A 19,314-nucleotide genomic window follows, 5' to 3' on the forward strand; every position below is an offset into this window, starting at 1 on the left:
TAGCAATTTATATGGTGCTGAACCAACAAAGACTTGCAAACTCATCAAATGTTATAACAACCACTTGCATTGATGAAGCATTCCATTGTAGAAAGATAACCAAAGGAGATAATAAGAGGGGATGACAAAGAAATTGGAAAAGGGATAGATAAAATAAAATCTGAATGTCCCTGCATACCAATTGCTGAAAGTTCACATGCAGGTGGAACAAGGCAAATGATATATTGGCCTTCAAAATAAGATCATTTGAGGACAGGAGCAGGGATGTCTTGCTCAAATTGTACAATATCTTGGGGTGAGACCATACCTGAAGCATTGTGTGTAGTTTGGGATTCCTTATCTGAGGAGGGATGTTCAAGCTATGGAGGAAGTGCAACGCATGTTTTCCAGATTGATTTCTGGAATAGGAGGACTAATGTATGAAGAGAGCCTGGATTGATTAATCTACGACCATTGGAGTTTGGAAAAACAGGAGAGGGGAGATGGGGTTGGTGGGAGGTGCATCGTGGAGTTGGGGAGTGGGGGGTGTGTAAATGCAGGCAGGATGTTCCAGAATACCAGGTCACTGTTTAAGGATACAGGGTATGCCATTTAGGACTGGGGTGGGCAGTTTCTTCAGCCAAAGATTGGTGAGCTTGTGAAATTTTGAATTCTCTGCCACAGTAAAATGGTTGAGGTCAAAACATTGAATGTTTTCAAGAATAAGTTTGATATAGTTCTTGAGGATAAAGGAGTCAAAGGGTGTGGAGAGAAAGCATTAACAGGATTCTGATGGAGCAAGTTCAGAGCTCCCAATGGCCTTACTCCCAATGAATGAAAATGCTTCTGCTTTATCTGATTGAGTCCTTCATGTCATACTTCAAGTGCTACCTGATATCAAGGCCAGTTATACTCCCTCTCTTCTGGAATTCAGCTATTTATCCCACATTTAGGCTAAGCCTGTCATGGTTATTATTGAACATTAGAAGCATGGGTACCATAAGTGTCTAAACTGTACCTTCTCTGAAATATTTTCTGTGACCTTTGGCATTTGTCATCACTGTCTTGACAGAGGTTGCGGCCCTGATAAGGATCATGTGTACTTACAACTGCACCACCTGCCCCCTGAGCAGCTTGCAATGCGGCTGCCTGGTATTTCAGAAACTGCTATGATTTTTGCTGGCGTAGATGTTACCAAAGAGCCAATTCCAGTCCTTCCTACAGTTCATTACAATATGGGAGGTGTCCCCACCAACTACAAAGGCCAGGTAACAGCAATATTTTGGATTGTATTTCAATGAATTCTGTACAGGTGGCCACACTGTTGCCTCTGAATAAGCAGATTATGAATTCATTCCATTGTACCATACTTGTATATCATTATAGTTATTTGTACTCTCATAACTATGCTTTAAAAAACATACTTTGTGCTTTGGGCTCATGCAATGTTGCACATTTTTGGCAATATTGTATTTTTAAAATCTCAAGAATGTGAGAAGGTGCATTTTCCCACTTTAATTTTTTTTTAACATCTGTAATTGTGTCTGACAGATTATTTTAAAAATTCTTCACTCTTCATTCATTGTGGTGTTATTATTAACCACAAAATACACTGAGACATGAGAGGCAGATGTGGGTTTTTTTGTGGGGGGTTAGGCTCCTAAAGTGGAGTCCTAATGTGAAGGCAGTAAGCAAACCAACTGGACTCCTGTATTGTATTGATGCCAAAGAGGCCTTGCTTATAGTTGATGACATTGTGAGTGTCTTTGCCTTTGTCTTGTTCCTAAAGGCTTCAGCGTGAATCAGATTAGACTTGACTGTAAAGTCTCAAAGCATGGAATGTGCCTTGTCCTCCAAGAACCCTTTGGCCACAGCTGAAGATGTGTAAAATAAAACTTTGTTTTAATATAAAACTAAAACTGCATGCATTATTGTTATTTACCAGTATATATTTATATGTAATGAGATATGGTAGGATACTGAAAAGTTGCATAGCTTGCTGTAAGTACTAATCTTAGAATGTTCATTCTGCATAAGTTTCTTTTTAAACTGCCCACTGTAAAGGAAATAATGTCAAAATTCAGGATGTTAAAATGTGATAAACAATATTTCAATGTGCATTTTGCCTCTTGCAGGTGATTAACCACACAAATGGTAAAGATGCTGTGGTTCCTGGCCTCTATGCCTGTGGTGAAGCTGCATGTGCTTCAGTTCATGGAGCTAATCGACTTGGAGCAAATTCCCTCCTTGACTTAGTGGTATTTGGCCGTGCCTGTGCCCTGACCATCGCGGAAACTTGCAAGCCTGGTATGATTTGTCACTTATTTCATTCAGTCAGTTAGTCTTGCATTCCACTCTACTTTCACAAAACCTTTGAAACTTTATTTTGATGTTAATGTCTTTGTTTTAAAACAACCCAGGATTTAGAATTTAGCCAGAAATAATATATTTCCGAGTTGAAATCTGAACACGAGTGCTGCGTTTATCCAGAACAAGTAATTTAATCGAGCCTCGTATGGTCCATAATGGATGTCATAGAGTCATAGAGATGTACAGCACGGAAACAGACCCTTCGGTCCAACTTGTCCATGCCGACCAGACATCCTAACCTAATCTAGTCCTATTTGCCAGCACTTGGCCCATATCCCTCTGAACCCTTCCTATTCATATACCCATCCAGATGCCTTTTAAATGTTACAACTGTACCAGCCTCCAACACTTCCTCTGGCAGCTCAGTCCATACACGCACCACCCTCTGTCTGAAAAGGTTGCTCCTTAGATCCCTTTAAAATCTTTCCCCTCTCATCCTAAATCTATGCCCTCTAATTCTGGACTCGCCCACCCCGAGGAAACGACCTTGTCTATTACCCTATCCATGCCCCTCATGGTTTTGTAAACTTTTGTAAGGTGACCCTTTAGCCTCCGCCACTCTAGGGAAAACAACCCAGTCTATTCAACCTCTCCCTGTAGCTCAAACCCTCCAATCCTGGCAACATCCTTGTAAATCTTTTTTAAACTCTTTCAATTTTCACAACATCCTTCCAGTAGGAGGGAGACCAGAATTGCACTCAATCTTCCAAAACTGGCCTAACCAATGTCCTGTACAGCCACAACATGATCTCCCAACTCCTATACTCTATGCTCTGTCCAATAAAGGAAAACATACCACATGTTGCAGCCTTCAGTATCCTATCTACCTATGACTCCACTTTCAAGGAGCTATGAACCTGCACTCCAAAGTCACTTTGTTCAGCAACACTCCCCAGGACCTTACCATTAAGTGTGTAAGTCCTGCTCTGATTTGCCTTTCCAAAATGCAGCACCTCGCATTTATCTAAATTAAACTCCATCCGCCACGCTTCATCCCATTGGCCCATCTGATCAAGATCCTGTTGTATTCTGAAGTAACTTCATCGCTGTCCACTACATTTCTAATTTTGATGTCCTCTGTTCACATCTAAATCATTTATCTGAAATTGATGCTTATTGTCGACCATTGCCAAATAAATTTAATGAAAGCAGGATGGCATATCAGGCTTACCAAAATATGAGGTGTCAACCTGGCAAAGCTACAACTCCACTTACTCTATTGCATTCTGTTATGTTGTTTAGTATGCAGGATGTGTTCCCACAACTATCATATCTAGGCCCTGCAGACCATACTGCATCCAGTAATGAATGGTGATTGGCAATTCAAAAATAAAATTGCAGGAGGCGCTCTACAAATCTGTGTGAGCCCAGCACGTAGTGCAAAAGACAATGCTGAAGTATTTATAATCATCTTTAGCTAGAAGTGTCATGAGATCTTCTGAACCACCGTTGGTAGTCTTTACTCATGTGATATTACGAAATGGCTGAAAGCACTGGATACCACAAAAGCTATGACCATCAATGTAACAATAGTACTGAAGACTCGTGCTGCAAAACTAACTGTGCCCCAGCCAAGCTAATCCAGTACAGCTGACATCTACCCAACAATGTGAAAGATTGTCCAGTTATATCCAGCCCACAAGAGGCAAGACAAACTCAACCCAGCCACTTACTGTTCGATTAGTTCGCTCTCTCAATCATCAGCAAAGTGATGGTTGACAGTGCTTAAGTAGTAACTTGCTTACTGACATTCACTATGGGTGCTGCCAAGGTGCCACAACTCCTGACCTCATTGCAATCTTGGTCAAAACCGGGACAAAAGGAATTAACTCAAGGAGAAATGAGAGTGACCTCAAAGCAGCCTGGCAAAAATTCATCAGAATTCTGGGAGGAACCCTCCACTAGTTGGAATCTTACCTAACACAAAGGAAGGTGGTCATAGTTCATGGAGGTCAGTCATCTTGACTCCCAGGTATTGCTGCAGAAGTTCCTCAGGATGGCTATTTTCTAATTAAACTGTTCAGCGCAGACAAGGCTTCCTGGCTCAGAGATAGGCACACTACCACTGTGCCTCTAGACCCCTGTGTTCCTCAGGGTCACGTCCTAGGCCCAACTATCTTCAGCTGCCATCCCTCCATCATAAAATTAGAATATGGATGTTTGCTGATGACTACACAGTGTAAATTGCAATTGGTTGTGTCTCAAAAACTGAGTCAGTCCATGTCCTTCTGCAGGCTGACTTGTGTTTTAAGTGGCAAGTGTCATTACGTGTAGTGTGAATGACCATCTCCAACAGGAGAGAATCTTAACTATCACCTCTTAGCTTTCAATGTTATTACCAATGGTGTATCTATGACTGTCAGCATAGTGGAGTTTACCATTGACCAGAAACTGAGCTAGACTAGCCCTATAAATACTAATGCTCACAAGAGCAGGACAATGGCTGGGATTTCTGTGGTGAGTAATGTATGTATTTCCACTCGACCTGTCCACGAGCTACAGCACGCAAGTGGGAATATTCTGTGATAGAACACACTCCACTTACCAGGATGGATGCAGCTCCAACAACACTGCAGAAGCATGACACAATCTTAGACAAAGCAGCCAGCTTGAATGACACCATATCCTCCGCCTTAAACATTCCTTTTCCCCTTCTCAGACGCACAATGGCTGCAGTGCGTACTATCTACAAGATGCCCAATAGAAAGTCACCAAGTACCTGTGACAACACCTTCCAAACCCGTAACCTCCCACCTAGAAGTGGATGCGTGGGAGCGTTTCCACCAGCAACTAACTTTCCAAGCTGTGTCGCGTCCTAAATTGGAACTATATGACAATTCTTTCACTATCACTGGGTCAAAAATTTTCCCAACGCCACGATGGGTGTATCCATACCCCAAGGATGCCAATGCTCAAGAAGGTGGCACTGCGACCATCACTTTCTTCAGAGGAGTTGGGTCATAAATACTGGGCTAGCCAATGATGGCCATGTGCCAAAGAAATTTTTTAAAATAAACATTTTTAACTGTTTACAAGAACCAGCACTGGAAAAGTTGGATTCAGACACAATAACCACACTATGTTGTGGCTGAGAGCATTTAAGATTGGGAAAAGGTTTAACATGCTGCTAGTAATATTTTTCCCTAACTTTTGAAAATATGTGTAATCAGAAGCAGGGAAAATGTCTATAGAAAGTTGCAGGCTGTAGTGTAGAATAAAATCAAACTTGCTGTGACTGTTCTAATGAGTAGTCCTGCAAGTTTTAATTACTGATCTCCTTTATTCCTTTTGATCCTGATTTTTACTGTTAGGTGCAAGACTCAGGGCAGGAAAGGGATTATGCTTAACTGAATGCTGCTCCTTGGCTTTGTGCCCAAAAACAGGCCTGACTCCCAGCACCGCTCTGGGCAGGGCAAGGAGGCGGTCTCCAAACCGCCTGCCCCCCCCACCCCCCAAACCAGAATAGCGTCTGAGCCCTGTGCTATTGGCACTGAAATGAGCCAGCCAACTGAACTAACTAGTACTTTCCAAGGAGTACAAGTTGCTGTGGCTAATGGTTTCATGCACATATGCTTGTAGCCTGGAGCACGATGGTAAAGATTTCAATTTCTTTTTCTGACATGGCAGACCAGTAGTTTCTCAGGCTTTTATTGCCAGCCATTAGCATATGTTAGAAGAATGTTTAAGTTAATGCCTAGCATATTTGGCTGCGTTACGAATACCTTCCTCAGCCATCTAGTCCTAGAGTGGGCTTGAATTTGGACTTTCTTGCCCTGACCAGAAACCACTGTGCCACAAGACCTCTTAACTGAGAGCTGCACCAGAGTAAATCATGCAAGGGTTTTGCCGTGGGGGAGATAGCCAGACAAGCAATTTGTCTCTCAGCAGTATTGCTTTCAAACACAATTACCAACACTGGTCTACTATTGCTAGTTAGGCTGTAGATTTTAGATTTCACAGATAGTTAACTCATGTAGATTGCTTTAGCATTTGAACTGTCACTAGTGTTTGTTTCTCCTGTCCACTGTTTATATAATGCTGAATAAATGGAGTCTTTTGGGGGAAAGAAATGCTGTACATGGATTAAATACAGTTTCTTCCATATAGATCTAAAAATGTGGTTCAAACCAGTCCTGGGCGTTTCACTTTGATAATTTCAGTTCTAATAAAAACAAACCTGCATATGTAAGAAGGGCAGGGCAGGAACTAGTTTGTTAAAGAAACTGGCAATAGTAATACTGTTTAAATCAGCCATCACATTAGTATCCAGCCTTTGGGTTTTCTGTGAACCAAATGTCATGCACAGTTTGTCACTTGAAAAGCTGCACAACTGACCATGTGAACCCCTAGATTAGAGTAGTGCTGGAAAAGCACAGCAGGTCAAGGAGCATCTAAGGAGCAGGAAAATCGACGTTTCAGGGATAGAGGCAGGGTGCCTGCAGAGTGGAGAGATAAATGAGAGGGAGGTGGGGGTAGGGAGAAAGTAGCATAGAGTGCAATAGGTGAATGGGGGTGGAGATGGAGTTGATAGGTCAGAGAGGAGGGTGGAGTGGACAGGTGGAAAGGAAGATAGGCAGGTAGGACCGGTCACGAGGGCGGTACAGAGCTGGAAACCCATTGACTCGCACAGCTACCTGGATTACACCTCTTCCCACCCTACCTCCTGCAAAAATGCCATCCCGTATTCCCACTTCCTCCACCTCTGCTGTATCTGCTCCCAGGAGGACCAGTTCCACCACAGAACACACCAGATGGCCTCCTTCTTTATAGACCGCAATTTCCCTTCCCACGTTGTTAAAGATGCCCTCCAACGCATCTTGTCCACATCCCACCCCTCCGCCTTCAAACCCCACCCCTCCAACCATAACAAGGACAGAACCCCCCTGGTGTTCACCTTCCACCCTACCAACCTTCGCATAAACCACATCATCTGACAACATTTCCACCACCTCCAAACAGACCCCACCACCAGGGATATATTTCCCTCCCCACCCACTTCCGCTTTCCACAAAGACCATTCCCTCTGTGACTACCTGGTAAGGTCCACGCCCCCAACAACCCACCCTTCCTTCCTGGCACCCTCGCCTGCTGCTGCAGGAACTGCAAAACCTGCGCCCTCACCTCCATCCAAGGCCCCGAAGGAGGCTTCCACATCCATCAAAGCTTTACCTGCACATCCACCAATATCATTTCTTGTATCCGTTGCTCCCGATGCGGTCTCCTCTACATTGGGGAGACTGGACGCCTCCAAGCAGAGCGCTTTAGGGAACATCTGTGGGACACCCGCACCAATCAACCCCACCGCCCTGTGCCCCAACATTTCAACTGCCCCTCCCACTCTGCCGAGGACATGCAATTCCTGGGCCGCCTCCACCGCTGCTCCCTCACCACCCAACGCCTGGATGAAGAACCATCTTCTGCCTTGGAACACTTCAACCCCAGGGCATCAATGTGGATTTCACCAGTTTCCTCATTTTCTCTTTCCTCCACCTTATCCCAGCTCCAACCTTCCAGCTCAGCACCGCCTTCATGACCTGTCCTACCTGCCTATCTTCCTTTCCACCAATCCACTCCACCCCCCCCCCCCCCCCCCCCTTAACCTATCACCTCCATCCCCACTGTACTCTATGCTACTTTCTCCCCACCCCCACCCCCCTCTCATTTATCTCTCCACTCTGCAGGCACCCTGCCTCTATTCCTGATGAAGGACTTTTGCCCGAAACATAGATTTTCTTGCTCCTTGGATGCTGCCTAACCTGATGTGCTCTTCCAGCACCACTCTAACCTAGACTCTGGTTTCCAGCATCTGCAGTCCTTGTTTTTACCATGTAAACCTCTATTATTACTGCATGTAATATCTGCCTAGATTACATGGTGGAGTCCATAGTGGGTTTGAATCTAAACCCCTCATGCCATTTGAGAGCTACCAAATGATAACATTGTATCTTGCTGTCTTTGCACTATCTTTGTAAACTAAAGTTTGACACCTTGCTAGATTTTGAAGATATTGCAATAAAAAAAATTTCCTTTTGATGAATTATTTTCAAGTCTCTTCCCACTGAAACTCAATTTATTCTGTCCTTTTCAAAATAAGTTCTTGAGATCTGAAGTGCTATTATTTATTGTTGTGAACGAAGGAGATGCTGTTGCACCGATTAAACCAAATGCTGGAGAGGAGTCTGTCGCCAATCTTGACAAGCTGCGATTTGCTGATGGAAATACTCGTACATCTGCACTCAGAATTGGCATGCAGAAGGTGAGAGAAGAGAAGCTACTTTACAAATTCTCCAACTGATACATATATAGTTTTGAAATTTGTGTGTTCTAATAACATTACTGAAAGTGCAAGAGCTTTATCCTCAAACAAATTCTACGCCTGCAACACCATTAAAGACTAGTTAGCGCAATGTTGGGGGCCCGGTCCTTTGACATGATAAATCTTGGCTTCTACAATAGGCTAGTTTGTGGATTTTAAAGTTATAAATAAATCTTTGATGAATTCTTACAACTGTCCAGTGAAGTTAAATTTGTATTTATTTTGTGATACCGAGATTGCTGTTGTGTAATTTACTAAGCAAGTCATCGAGATGAACAGCATGGAAACAGATCCTTTGGTCTAACTCATCCATGCCATCCAGATATCCTAAATTAAACTAGTCCCATTTGCCAACACTTGGCCCATATCCCTCTAAACCCTGCTATTCATATACCCATCCAGATACCTTTTAAATGTTGTAATTGTACCAGCCTCCACAACCTCCTCTAGCAGTTCATTCCATGCATGCACAACCCTCTGCGTGAAAAAGTATTCCCTTACGTCAGTTTTTAAATGTTTCCCCTCTCATCTTAAACTTGTGCTCTCTATGCTCCCCATCCCAGGGAAAAGACCTTGTCGATTTACCCTATTCATGCCCCTCATGATTTTATAAACCTCAATACGGTCACCCCTCAGCTTCCGATGCTACAGGGAAAACAGTCCCAGCCTGTTCAGCTTCTTCCAATGGTTCAAACCCTCCAACCCTGGCAACATCCTTGTAAATCTTTTCTGAACCCTTTCAATTTTCACAACATCCTTCCAATAGGAGGGACATCAGAATTGAATGCAATACTCTAAAAGTGGCCTGACCGATGTCCTGTACATCCACAACATGACCTCCCAACTCCTATTCTCAGTACTTTGACCAGTAAAAGAAAGCATACCAAACACCACTTTCACTATCCTATCTACCTGCGACTCCACCTTCAAAGAGCAATGAACCTGCACTACAAGATCTCTTTGTTCAGCAACACTCCCCAGTTCCTTACCATTAAGTGTGTAAGACTTCCCTGATTTACCTTTCTAAAATGCAGCACCTCACAGTTATCCTAAATTAAACTCCATTTTCCACTTCTCGGCCCATTAATCAAGATTCTGTTGCACTCCGAGGTAAACTTCTTTGCTGTCCACTACCCCTCCAATTTTGGTGTCATCTGCAAACCTACAAACTATACCTCCTATATTCACATCCAAATCATTTTTTATAACCTCTTAACTGTAATTGTAGTAAAGTATATCACATAGTTGCTTTGATTAATACAGGCAACTGCTTAAGAATTTATTGCTCAGTGACTGAAAGTTTTATGTGGCTACAGATCAGGCTGTCAGTGATTTGAAATTCCAGTTCCTGAAACTGAATTTTAAATGGATGCTGCATGAAATGAGAAAGTGCTAGTGTCAGACATTAGTTTCACACTTACTCATTGACATAACTTACAATTTATGAGTTTTCTAAATCATAGAAACAGCGTGGGCTACTTCGCTCCTCAACCTTGCACCATCAAGTTACGTCATGGCTGATACATCTTTCAACTCTATCTTACCCACCTTGGCTTTATAACAATTGATATCCTTAGCTAATAAAATCTGTCCATGTGCTGTCCCCGTATAAAGGGGGTTGTTTCTAAGAGGATTGCAGTTTTAATCAGTAGTGTTATGTGCCAGTGGTTTGTAACTGTTTACCTGTAGCTATAGTCTAATTATTTGTAGTAAACAGTAATTCTTGTTCATTACAGAAACCTGGACCATGCTTTGACAACCTAGGTCTAACAGTCAGATAATTGGGTGATTTTGCATACTTCATAAAACTTTTGTGGTGACACTGGAAGTGCAGGGTTTGATTTCCAGCTCACTACCCCAGTGAACCATAACATAGATGGTTTTATTTTAGAATTTGTCAGTCTGGATACAGCTCACAACTCAGACACATACAGTGAAATTGGTTCGTTCCACATTGCTGAACTGCTGAGTACTGGATTAAAGATGTCCTATTAACATTCTTCTATATTTCAGTTTATGCTTTCAGCCTGTTTTGATTTGGCACCCCAGAAAGAATGTTAGATACCCAGTTCAAGTCAGTTAAAGTGTTGTTCAATTGTGAATAGAATGATAAAAACATAAATGTAAGCATCTTATTATAAGTTTACCTGGTATGTATAAAATTGACATTCTTGGTAAAGGATCTTCCTGCTCATTAGCAAGAGCTTGATGTGGCCGACTGTTAATTGCTGATTCAGCAGCTGTACTTGAGACTGATAATTGCTTTAATTCTTATTTTCAACAGTGCATGCAAAGTCACGCAGCTGTGTTCCGCACCGGCTCTGTACTAAAAGAAGGTTGTGAGCAGTTAAGCAATTTGTACAGCTCTCTGGATGACATCAAGACATTTGACAGAGGTAGATATATTTTCTTTTGCCGGCTGAAATTCTCTTATTTATTACTCGAGAATTTTGGATGCCCTATATTTGTTAGCCCAACTGTATTCAAAAGGATTAATTCTCATAGGATCCTTGCTATATATTAGCTCGAGTTTGCAGATAGAATTGCTATTCCTCACTCCACTTCTGACACTACTTTGCAAGTAAGCCTCCACGTCAAACACAAGAAAAATCTCAAAGTTCTCCCTCAAATTATTCATTCAATTATTTATGAATTATTCAAGTTTCATTTTATACATACACCTTTGTTGCGATCAGAATTTTAATATCTCTTTTACTGCAAAATAAGCTAATCCGAGAGCCCCTCAACATTTTAGAGATCCCAGCTGAAGGTGCAGTATTGTCTACCCAGCTCAGCACTGCAAATGTTAATACTACCAAATTTTTGACTGCCAGTTTTGCAGCTTAACACAAGAATATCTTGTATTATTTCAGTGATAACCTTTTTTTAAAATCATTGATTAGACTGTGGATGTTACTGGAAGGCTAATTGTCCAGCTATTCTTGAGATAGTTGGTTATCTGATTCTCGTACTGCTGTCATTCATAGGAAAGTATTTCTGCTGTGTTTTTTGGTAGAGTGTTCCAAGGTTTAGTTCAGCTGTGATGAAGGTACAGGGATGGTGTGAGACTAGAGGTGATGATGTTCTCATGCACCTGCTACCCTTGCCCTTCTAGGTAGTTGAAGATTTGGATTTGGGATGTGATATCAAATAATTCTTAGTGAGTTGATAACACACATTGTAACTATAGGGTGTTCGCAGTTAAATTGATGAGTGACTGCTGATCAGACAGACTGGATGTTGTTCAGCCTCCTGAGTAATGCTGCTGCAACTGAATTCACCTAAGCAAACTAAATATATCTATCTCACCAGTTCTAAATTTTTCATTTTTTTAATCTAAAATTACAGCATGTAATGAAACACCTTTGAATAGATATAGTATGCAATAGTTAAACTTCTGGATTACCCACTATGGCAAATTGTACAAAGGAATATAATAAATTTGGTAAATTGTGGCTGGCACTAAAAAACAATTGATGTGAATGATGATCTGTTTTTATTATTAAAACTTAACAGAACTCATCTGTGATTGACTTTTGATTCCCTCTAAACTAATTTAGCAAACCAGGGTTAGATCAGCCATGTGTAAGTATCAAACGCACCATTATCAACAACAACCACCTTATGAGTCCAGTCTACCAAACCATTACTTTGTGTTTCATAAGAACGGTATTGCTTGTTTCAGGTATTGTTTGGAACTCTGACCTAGTTGAGACCCTGGAACTGCAGAATTTGATGCTTTGTGCCCTTCAGACTATCTATGCTGCAGAGGCTCGCAAAGAGAGCAGGGGAGCACACGCTAGAGAGGATTTCAAGGTTTGAGTAAAATTACATTTGTGGTCATGTTGTCACACACTGTCAAATGTATCTTTAGTAGTGTACAGACTAGTCCCACTTGTCCATGGTTTGCAACATACCAAGATGATCAGTTAAACCTTATCTAATTTAGAGTTTAAACAAAAATATCTATCAACCAGGTTTCTGAATAAACATAATTAATTTATTATCAAAACCAAATTTATTCAAAAATGCAATAATTGGTGAGAATATGTTATTAGTAATGTCAACGTGAAAATACCTACCCTTTTTAAATATCCCCAAACCCCTGGAGCAAGCGCACGCATTTGTGCTCTTTTGTGGAAGAGGAGGATAAAAAGGATTTTGCTGCAGAGACTGACGTTTGGGAGAAATAATGTTCCACCAATGGGTTATTCTTGAAGGCAAAAGGATAAGGTGGAGATTGTTGGGGATTCAGTTGCTCTGATGTTCTGGTGTGTGTGTTTAATAATGTGTCGTTCTTTGTGGATTCTGCTTACTTGGGAAGTACAATCTCAATGTTCTTTCAATCACACTTTCAGATAAACAAATAGTTTTCACCCTGAACTGATGCAGCACGGTTTCTTTTTAGAAACAGAACAAATCTGCTAGACAGCATAGGAAGCTTTCTTCCATCTGTTCTTAGCAAGCTTTTCTGCAAGTCAACCAGATAAAACAAGATCCTCCCCAAACCAGTCACTGGTCAAAATAGCCCCAGCAGCAGGGTCTACAGCAAAATAAGCCTTTATCACTAGTCACGTGTCTTCTAGGAAGTCTTGTTTAAATAAAAATCTAAAATTTCCATAGTGAAATATCAGTGACCTCTTTCAAAAGCCACTTCAGATTTGGCCACAAGAATTGGAATAAATTCCACTTTCAGCAATCCTTCAAGACTCAAGTCTGCCAAGCAGTATTAAATATAAATGATCTTGTAGCAATAAATAAATTAGTTACTGAGCACAGATGTATTTTTTTCACTGTTTGCCATGAATCAAAATAGCAAATACATAGCATTGCATCTATTTCACATGACTGGTGTCCAGTAATAATCACCCTAAACCTATGCCCTCTAATTCTGGATTCCCCTACCCCAGGGAAAAGACCTTGTATATCTATCCTATCCATGCCCCTCATGATTTTATAAACCTCTATAAGATCACCCCTCAGCCTCTGACGCTCCAGGGAAAACAGCCTCAGCCTATTAAGCCTCTCCATTGAGTTCAATCCTCAACCCTGGCATCATCCTTTATAAATCTTTTTTCTGAACCTTTTCAAGTTTTACAACTTCCTTCCAATAGGAAGGAGACCAGAATTGCATTCAATATTTCAGAAGTGACCTAATCAATGCCCTGTACAGCTGCAATGTGACCTCCCAACCCCTTTATTCTATGGTCTGACCAATAAAGGAAAGCATACCACTATCCTGTCTACCTGTGACTCTACTTTCAAGCAGCTATGAACCTGCACTGCAAGGTCTTTTTGTTCAGCAACACTCCCCAGGACTTGACCATTAAGTGTATAAGTCGCTGCTCTGATTTGCTTTTCCAAAATGCAGTACCTCACATTTATCTAAATTAAACTCTATCTGACCCTCCTCAGCCCATTGGCTCATCTGATCGAGATCCCTTTGTACTCTGAGGTAACCTTCTTCACTGTCCACTACACCTCCAATTTCGGTATCATCTGCAAACTTACTAACTGTACCTCCAGCGTTCTCATTCAAATCATTTATATAGATGATGAAAAGGAGTGGACCCAGCACCGATCCTTATGGCACTCCACTGGTCACAGACCTCCAGTCTGAAAAGCAACCCTCCACCGCCATCCTCTGTCTTCTACCTTTGAGCCAGTTCTGTATCCAAATGGCTAGTTCTCCCTGTATTCCATGAGATCTAACCTTGCTAACCAGTCTCCCATTAGGAATCGTATCAAACACCTTCCTGAAGTCCATATAGATCACGTCCACCGCTTTGTCCTCATCAATCCTCTTTGTTACTTATTCAAAAAACTTTAAATCAAGGTCATGAGACATGATTTCCCGTATGGCTTAGGGATGGACAGGACTGGCATCTTAATGTTCCAGGATACAAATATGATAGGAAGGATTGAAAGGGGGGTGGGGGGCTGTCAAGAGAGGAGGGGGAGTGACATTTTTGACAAGGGATAGCATTACTGCTGTACTTGTTCCTGGAAATACATCCAGGAAAGTTGAAAAATAAAAAAGGGATGATCACCTTACTTGGGATTATATTATAGACTCCTTCATAGTCGGTGGGAAATTAAGAAACAAATTTGCATGGAGATTTCAGTTATCTGTAAGTATAATAGGGTGGTTATGGTAGGGGATTTTAACTTGCCAAACATAGACTGGGACTGCTGTAGTGTTAAGAGTTTAGATGGAGATGAATTTAAGTGTGTACAAGAAAATTGAAACTACATTTTTGGTATCATTCTGCATTGAAGACTGGATATCTGACCAGCTGAGCGAAAGTGAGGACTGCAGATGCTGGAGGTTAGAGTCGAGAGTTTGGTGCTGGAAAAGCACAGCAGGTCCGGCAGCATCCAAGAAGCAGGACAATCGACGTTTTGGGCAAAAGCTCTTCAGCAGGAATGAGGCGTCATTCCTGATGAAGGGCTTTTTCCCGAAACGTCAATTTTTCTGCTCCTTGGATGCTGTCTGACCTATTGTGCTTTTCCAGCACCACACTCTCTAATCTGACCAACTGATCCACAGGCCTTCTTGTTTTTTAAAAAAAGTGTAGACTACAAACAAAAATGCTCGAATTTGATCCAGGATCATTAACAGTAAATCGGGAGGAAATCTTCACACTGTTTTGTGGAGGTAGAATGTGCTGTTCCAGAAGGCCATACAAATGTTTACGAGAGAGATCAATACTTTACTGGAAAACAAGGCTGTTGAGGAATATGAGCAAGAACACCTAATTAATATTTTATAAGAGAGAGGGCCATAAATTCTGGAACTGGCCCAATGGTCTAGTCAGAGCAAATATAACATTTGATGGTCTCAAAATAACGGAAATGATTTGAAATAAGTACTCATTTCTCACCCAGTACATAAACCAACAAGACAGTAATCTTGCTGATGGGGAATGAACCAGACCAGTTCAGAGAAATAAACGTCAAAAAGGTTTTGGTTAATGTCACTCACATCATTAAAATAATAATTGAGAAAAGCATAAGTAAGATAGAGCAAGGAGTATTGTGTTTGGTGCGGTGGGGATGCTAATTTTAAGGGAACAAGTATGAAATGAGGGAAGAAAACTGGAAATTATATTGACCATGCAGCAGTAATGGGTCATATCGAAAAGATGAATAGAGTACATGAGAAATCTCTTTTTGATTTAAAAGAAATAAAAAAAAAACCCCAGATAACTAATAAAACTGACATGATAGATGTTTCCCTTTGTGGTAAAACTAGTGCTAGGGGGAATAGGGTAAAAATCACAGAACAACAGTGTACATTAAGGCCGTAGAAATGCAAAGGTAAACACTGTTCATTTATAAAGAAATAAGTTACAAAGAAGCCTCATTTGAAAGGCAAAGAGCTGAGAATATTTTGCCATGAGTTCACCTGAATATTTTTCTCTTTTTGTATTCTGTTCTCGTTTTAGGTGAGAATTGATGAGTATGACTTTTCAAAGCCATTGCAAGACCAAGAGAAGAAACCATTTGATGAACATTGGAGAAAGCACACACTCTGTTATGTGGATCCCAAGACTGGAAAGGTGAGACTTATTGACTGCAGCGAATGGAAGATAGTTTGAAACAAGCAGATTTGTTGAATGCTTTTTATCATTGAAATATTGATGCATAAAAAGCATGTTTTTTTGTAATTACAAATTATAAATATCAGATCCCTATAACAAGTGCTTCAGTGACAATGAATCTAAACCGTTGCACACGCAATAAAATTACCAGTACTCTACCAGCGACTTTCTATTTTAAAATTAATGGTCACAAAATTGCGGACAGCTCTTATAAGCCTTCATATTAGCAGAAGATATGAAATCCTTTATATGGTATAAAACTGTTTGGTTTTGTATCTTCATACACTTCCCTGTTGGAGTGTGAAGTAGTAGAAAGATTTTCAGATTGATTAACAGACTGCAGTGTGAATTCTCCTTCTTTGCCTGTGATCATTTTCATATTAGTTGATTTATTTATCCTGTATAAGCCCAAATTCAGCACCAGAACTTGAGTCCTCACTCACCAGGACTATCTGGAATGTGGTTCAAACCCTCCACCAGCTGACAAATGCTGGAATGCAACCATTGAGCCAAGGACTTAATGTGTGAGAACTTTTGTGCAGTAGGAAATCTGATTAAGTAGTGTATCTGAAATTCCATGTTTCTAATTAGACTCCACATGAATCTTTTTTGATACACTAATTAGGTGTATGTGCTTATGATGAAAGGTGAAGTATAAGTGTAGAGAATGAATGCACTAACTTAAAATTATGTTCCTTTGTCAACTTACATGTGGTTATCCATTAGTTGTATAAAAGTTTTCAAACTGATGAGTTGGGAAGTCTGTGAACAGATGGTGGTGAGTGTGGAAGGTCATCACGTTTATGACTGGACAGTATTTCTCAAACTTTTGCTTGTTTGTTGATTTTATTAGCAAACTCTGATTCTTTTGATCTTTCTGAAAGGGGATTGATATCCTGAGGAGTATAATTGTATCTATGGATCACTTTCCACAGAAAATTGAAAGCCTCCAAAGAAATCCCAATCCTTGGAGTTTGTTGCTTGAAGTTAATTAGAGGGATAGTAAAAGGCCACAAGTCTGTTATTCTGAGCATGTTTTTGTTTTAAATTCCAGGTTACTCTGGAATACAGACCTGTAATTGACACAACGTTGGATGCAAAAGACTGTGCCACAGTTCCACCAGCAATTCGTTCTTATTAAATCTAACAAAACCATTAAATCACTACATGCTAAACTGGGATTGAAAAAAACGATAGCTTCCTATTAACATATTTAATAAAAGTCTAATTCAATGGCAAAATGTCATCCTTTTTGAACTGTATGTATTATAACAATATGTAAATTGTAAAACGTAAACACCTTTTGTATGAGTGTGAGTGATAAAGCCATAGGAACAGTACTCTGTACATAGTGCATTGATGAATTCCATAAAAGAGCATGCATTCTAGTGATGCCAGTAGTTTATCTAACGGTTTATAAAAAAGAATTCCTTTGCAATGCTGCATGACTATTACTAAAATTGTAAAATCCACTTTGAATTATTCTGTCGGAATATTATACCCTTTGACTGATGTTCAATTCAGTCGGACTTTTTTAAAAATCAGGTCAAAAGCATTAAGTTGGTGGCTGAACAAGAATAATGGTGTGCTTTGGGTGTATGAAGTTCTATTCATGTTGATTGTATTGTAGACTATTATGACTTGTATGTTTTATCTGTAAACATACAATTTATTTGAAGCTTAAATTGATTTTATAGTTGTCTGGTTAATTAGCAATCCAGAAGCCTGAGCTGATGTTATGAAGATATGATCCAAACCTCACCTGGCAACTCGGGAAGTTTTGATGTAATCAATAAATGTGGAATTAAAGCTAATCTCCTTAATGATCATGAAACTGTCAATGTTGTAAAACCTCATCTCATTTGCTAATGTGTTAGGGAAGGAAATCTGCTATGTTTACCCGGAGTGACCCAGAAATGATTCTCAACGCAATGTGCTTGACTCTTAACTGATTTAGAAGGCCACTAAGGTGTGTCAAACCACTGCAGATTGTCAAATAAGATTGAAATCCAATGGACCACTGGCATTGAGCTTGGCTTTGGAAACTGCAAATGGACAGTTAGCCTGTTCAATCTAGAAAAATCATCCTTTGGAAGATCTATTGAGGCTGTGTCAAAATGAGAAAACTGTCTCTGGCAAGTCATACATAATTATCATTTCTTAAGAGCCATTGTCTCATTCCTCAACCACCATCCTTCAATGTGTCCTATTTCATCAGCAGAACGGACTTACCAAAGGTGGGTCATAGATAGACAGAAAGGAATAATCCTGGAGTCTTCAAGATTGATTCTGGACTCCACAAAGTCTTAAAACAATCTTGTCATGAATTGGAAAGTAAATCTGCTGGTCATCATCAGTTGAACACCAGTCTGAAGACCTGAGAATAACAAGGGAATGTGTACTGTGGATGGGAATTATAACGTCCAGCACTCCGAATGGGTCAGTCGCACTGTGACAGAGTTGGTTCAATCCCGAAGGATGTCTCCCAGACTAGGTCTCCAGCAGGTGGTGCAATAACCTCCAGAAGAGGGGAAATAAGCTACTTGACATCATCTTTGCCAATGAATCGAATCCCTACAGTGGGGAAACAGGCAGTTTTGGCCCAACAAGTACACACCGATCCTCCACAGAGTATCCCACCAAGACTCATTCCCCTACCACTCTATATTTCCCCTGACTAATGCACCTTACCTACACATCCCTGAACAGTTTGCACATTTAGCATGGCCAATTCACCCAATCTGCACATTTTGGACTGTGGGAGGAAACCGGAGCACCTGGAGGAAACCAGGGGAAGAGCGTGCAAACTCCACACAGGCAGTCGCCCAAGGCTGGAATTGAAACCAGACCCGTGGCACTGTGAGGCAACAGTGCTAACTACTGAACCACCATGCTGCCCAATATGTGTCTCAGGTATGTGTTGGAGTGCAGTTAAGAGGGTTGTGAGGCCTGATATGGTTGCAGAGCTAGAGAGGGTGGAGATCACAAACTGAGTTGAAAATATGGATGCGAATTTTGAAGTGTAGATTTTGTTGGCTGAAGCCT

At 40.9% G+C, this 19,314-nt stretch overlaps 1 protein-coding gene across 1 annotated transcript in view; it reads left to right on the forward strand.

The window, feature by feature from the left end:
* The window catches only part of sdha (succinate dehydrogenase complex, subunit A, flavoprotein (Fp)), a 48,976-nt gene extending 30,866 nt beyond the window's left edge, over positions 1-18,110 (forward strand). The window contains exons 9-15 of the mRNA XM_072571185.1: positions 1,052-1,247; positions 2,115-2,286; positions 8,487-8,605; positions 10,950-11,061; positions 12,351-12,481; positions 16,114-16,227; positions 17,324-18,110. Of these exons, the coding sequence (XP_072427286.1) occupies positions 1,052-1,247; positions 2,115-2,286; positions 8,487-8,605; positions 10,950-11,061; positions 12,351-12,481; positions 16,114-16,227; positions 17,324-17,410 (931 nt within the window). The 3' untranslated portion in view covers positions 17,411-18,110. The remainder of the gene's footprint in view (positions 1-1,051; positions 1,248-2,114; positions 2,287-8,486; positions 8,606-10,949; positions 11,062-12,350; positions 12,482-16,113; positions 16,228-17,323) is intronic.
* Positions 18,111-19,314: the final 1,204 nt, after the last annotated feature.

The sequence above is a fragment of the Chiloscyllium punctatum genome, chromosome 5 (assembly GCF_047496795.1).
Source record: "Chiloscyllium punctatum isolate Juve2018m chromosome 5, sChiPun1.3, whole genome shotgun sequence".
NCBI lineage: Eukaryota > Metazoa > Chordata > Chondrichthyes > Orectolobiformes > Hemiscylliidae > Chiloscyllium > Chiloscyllium punctatum.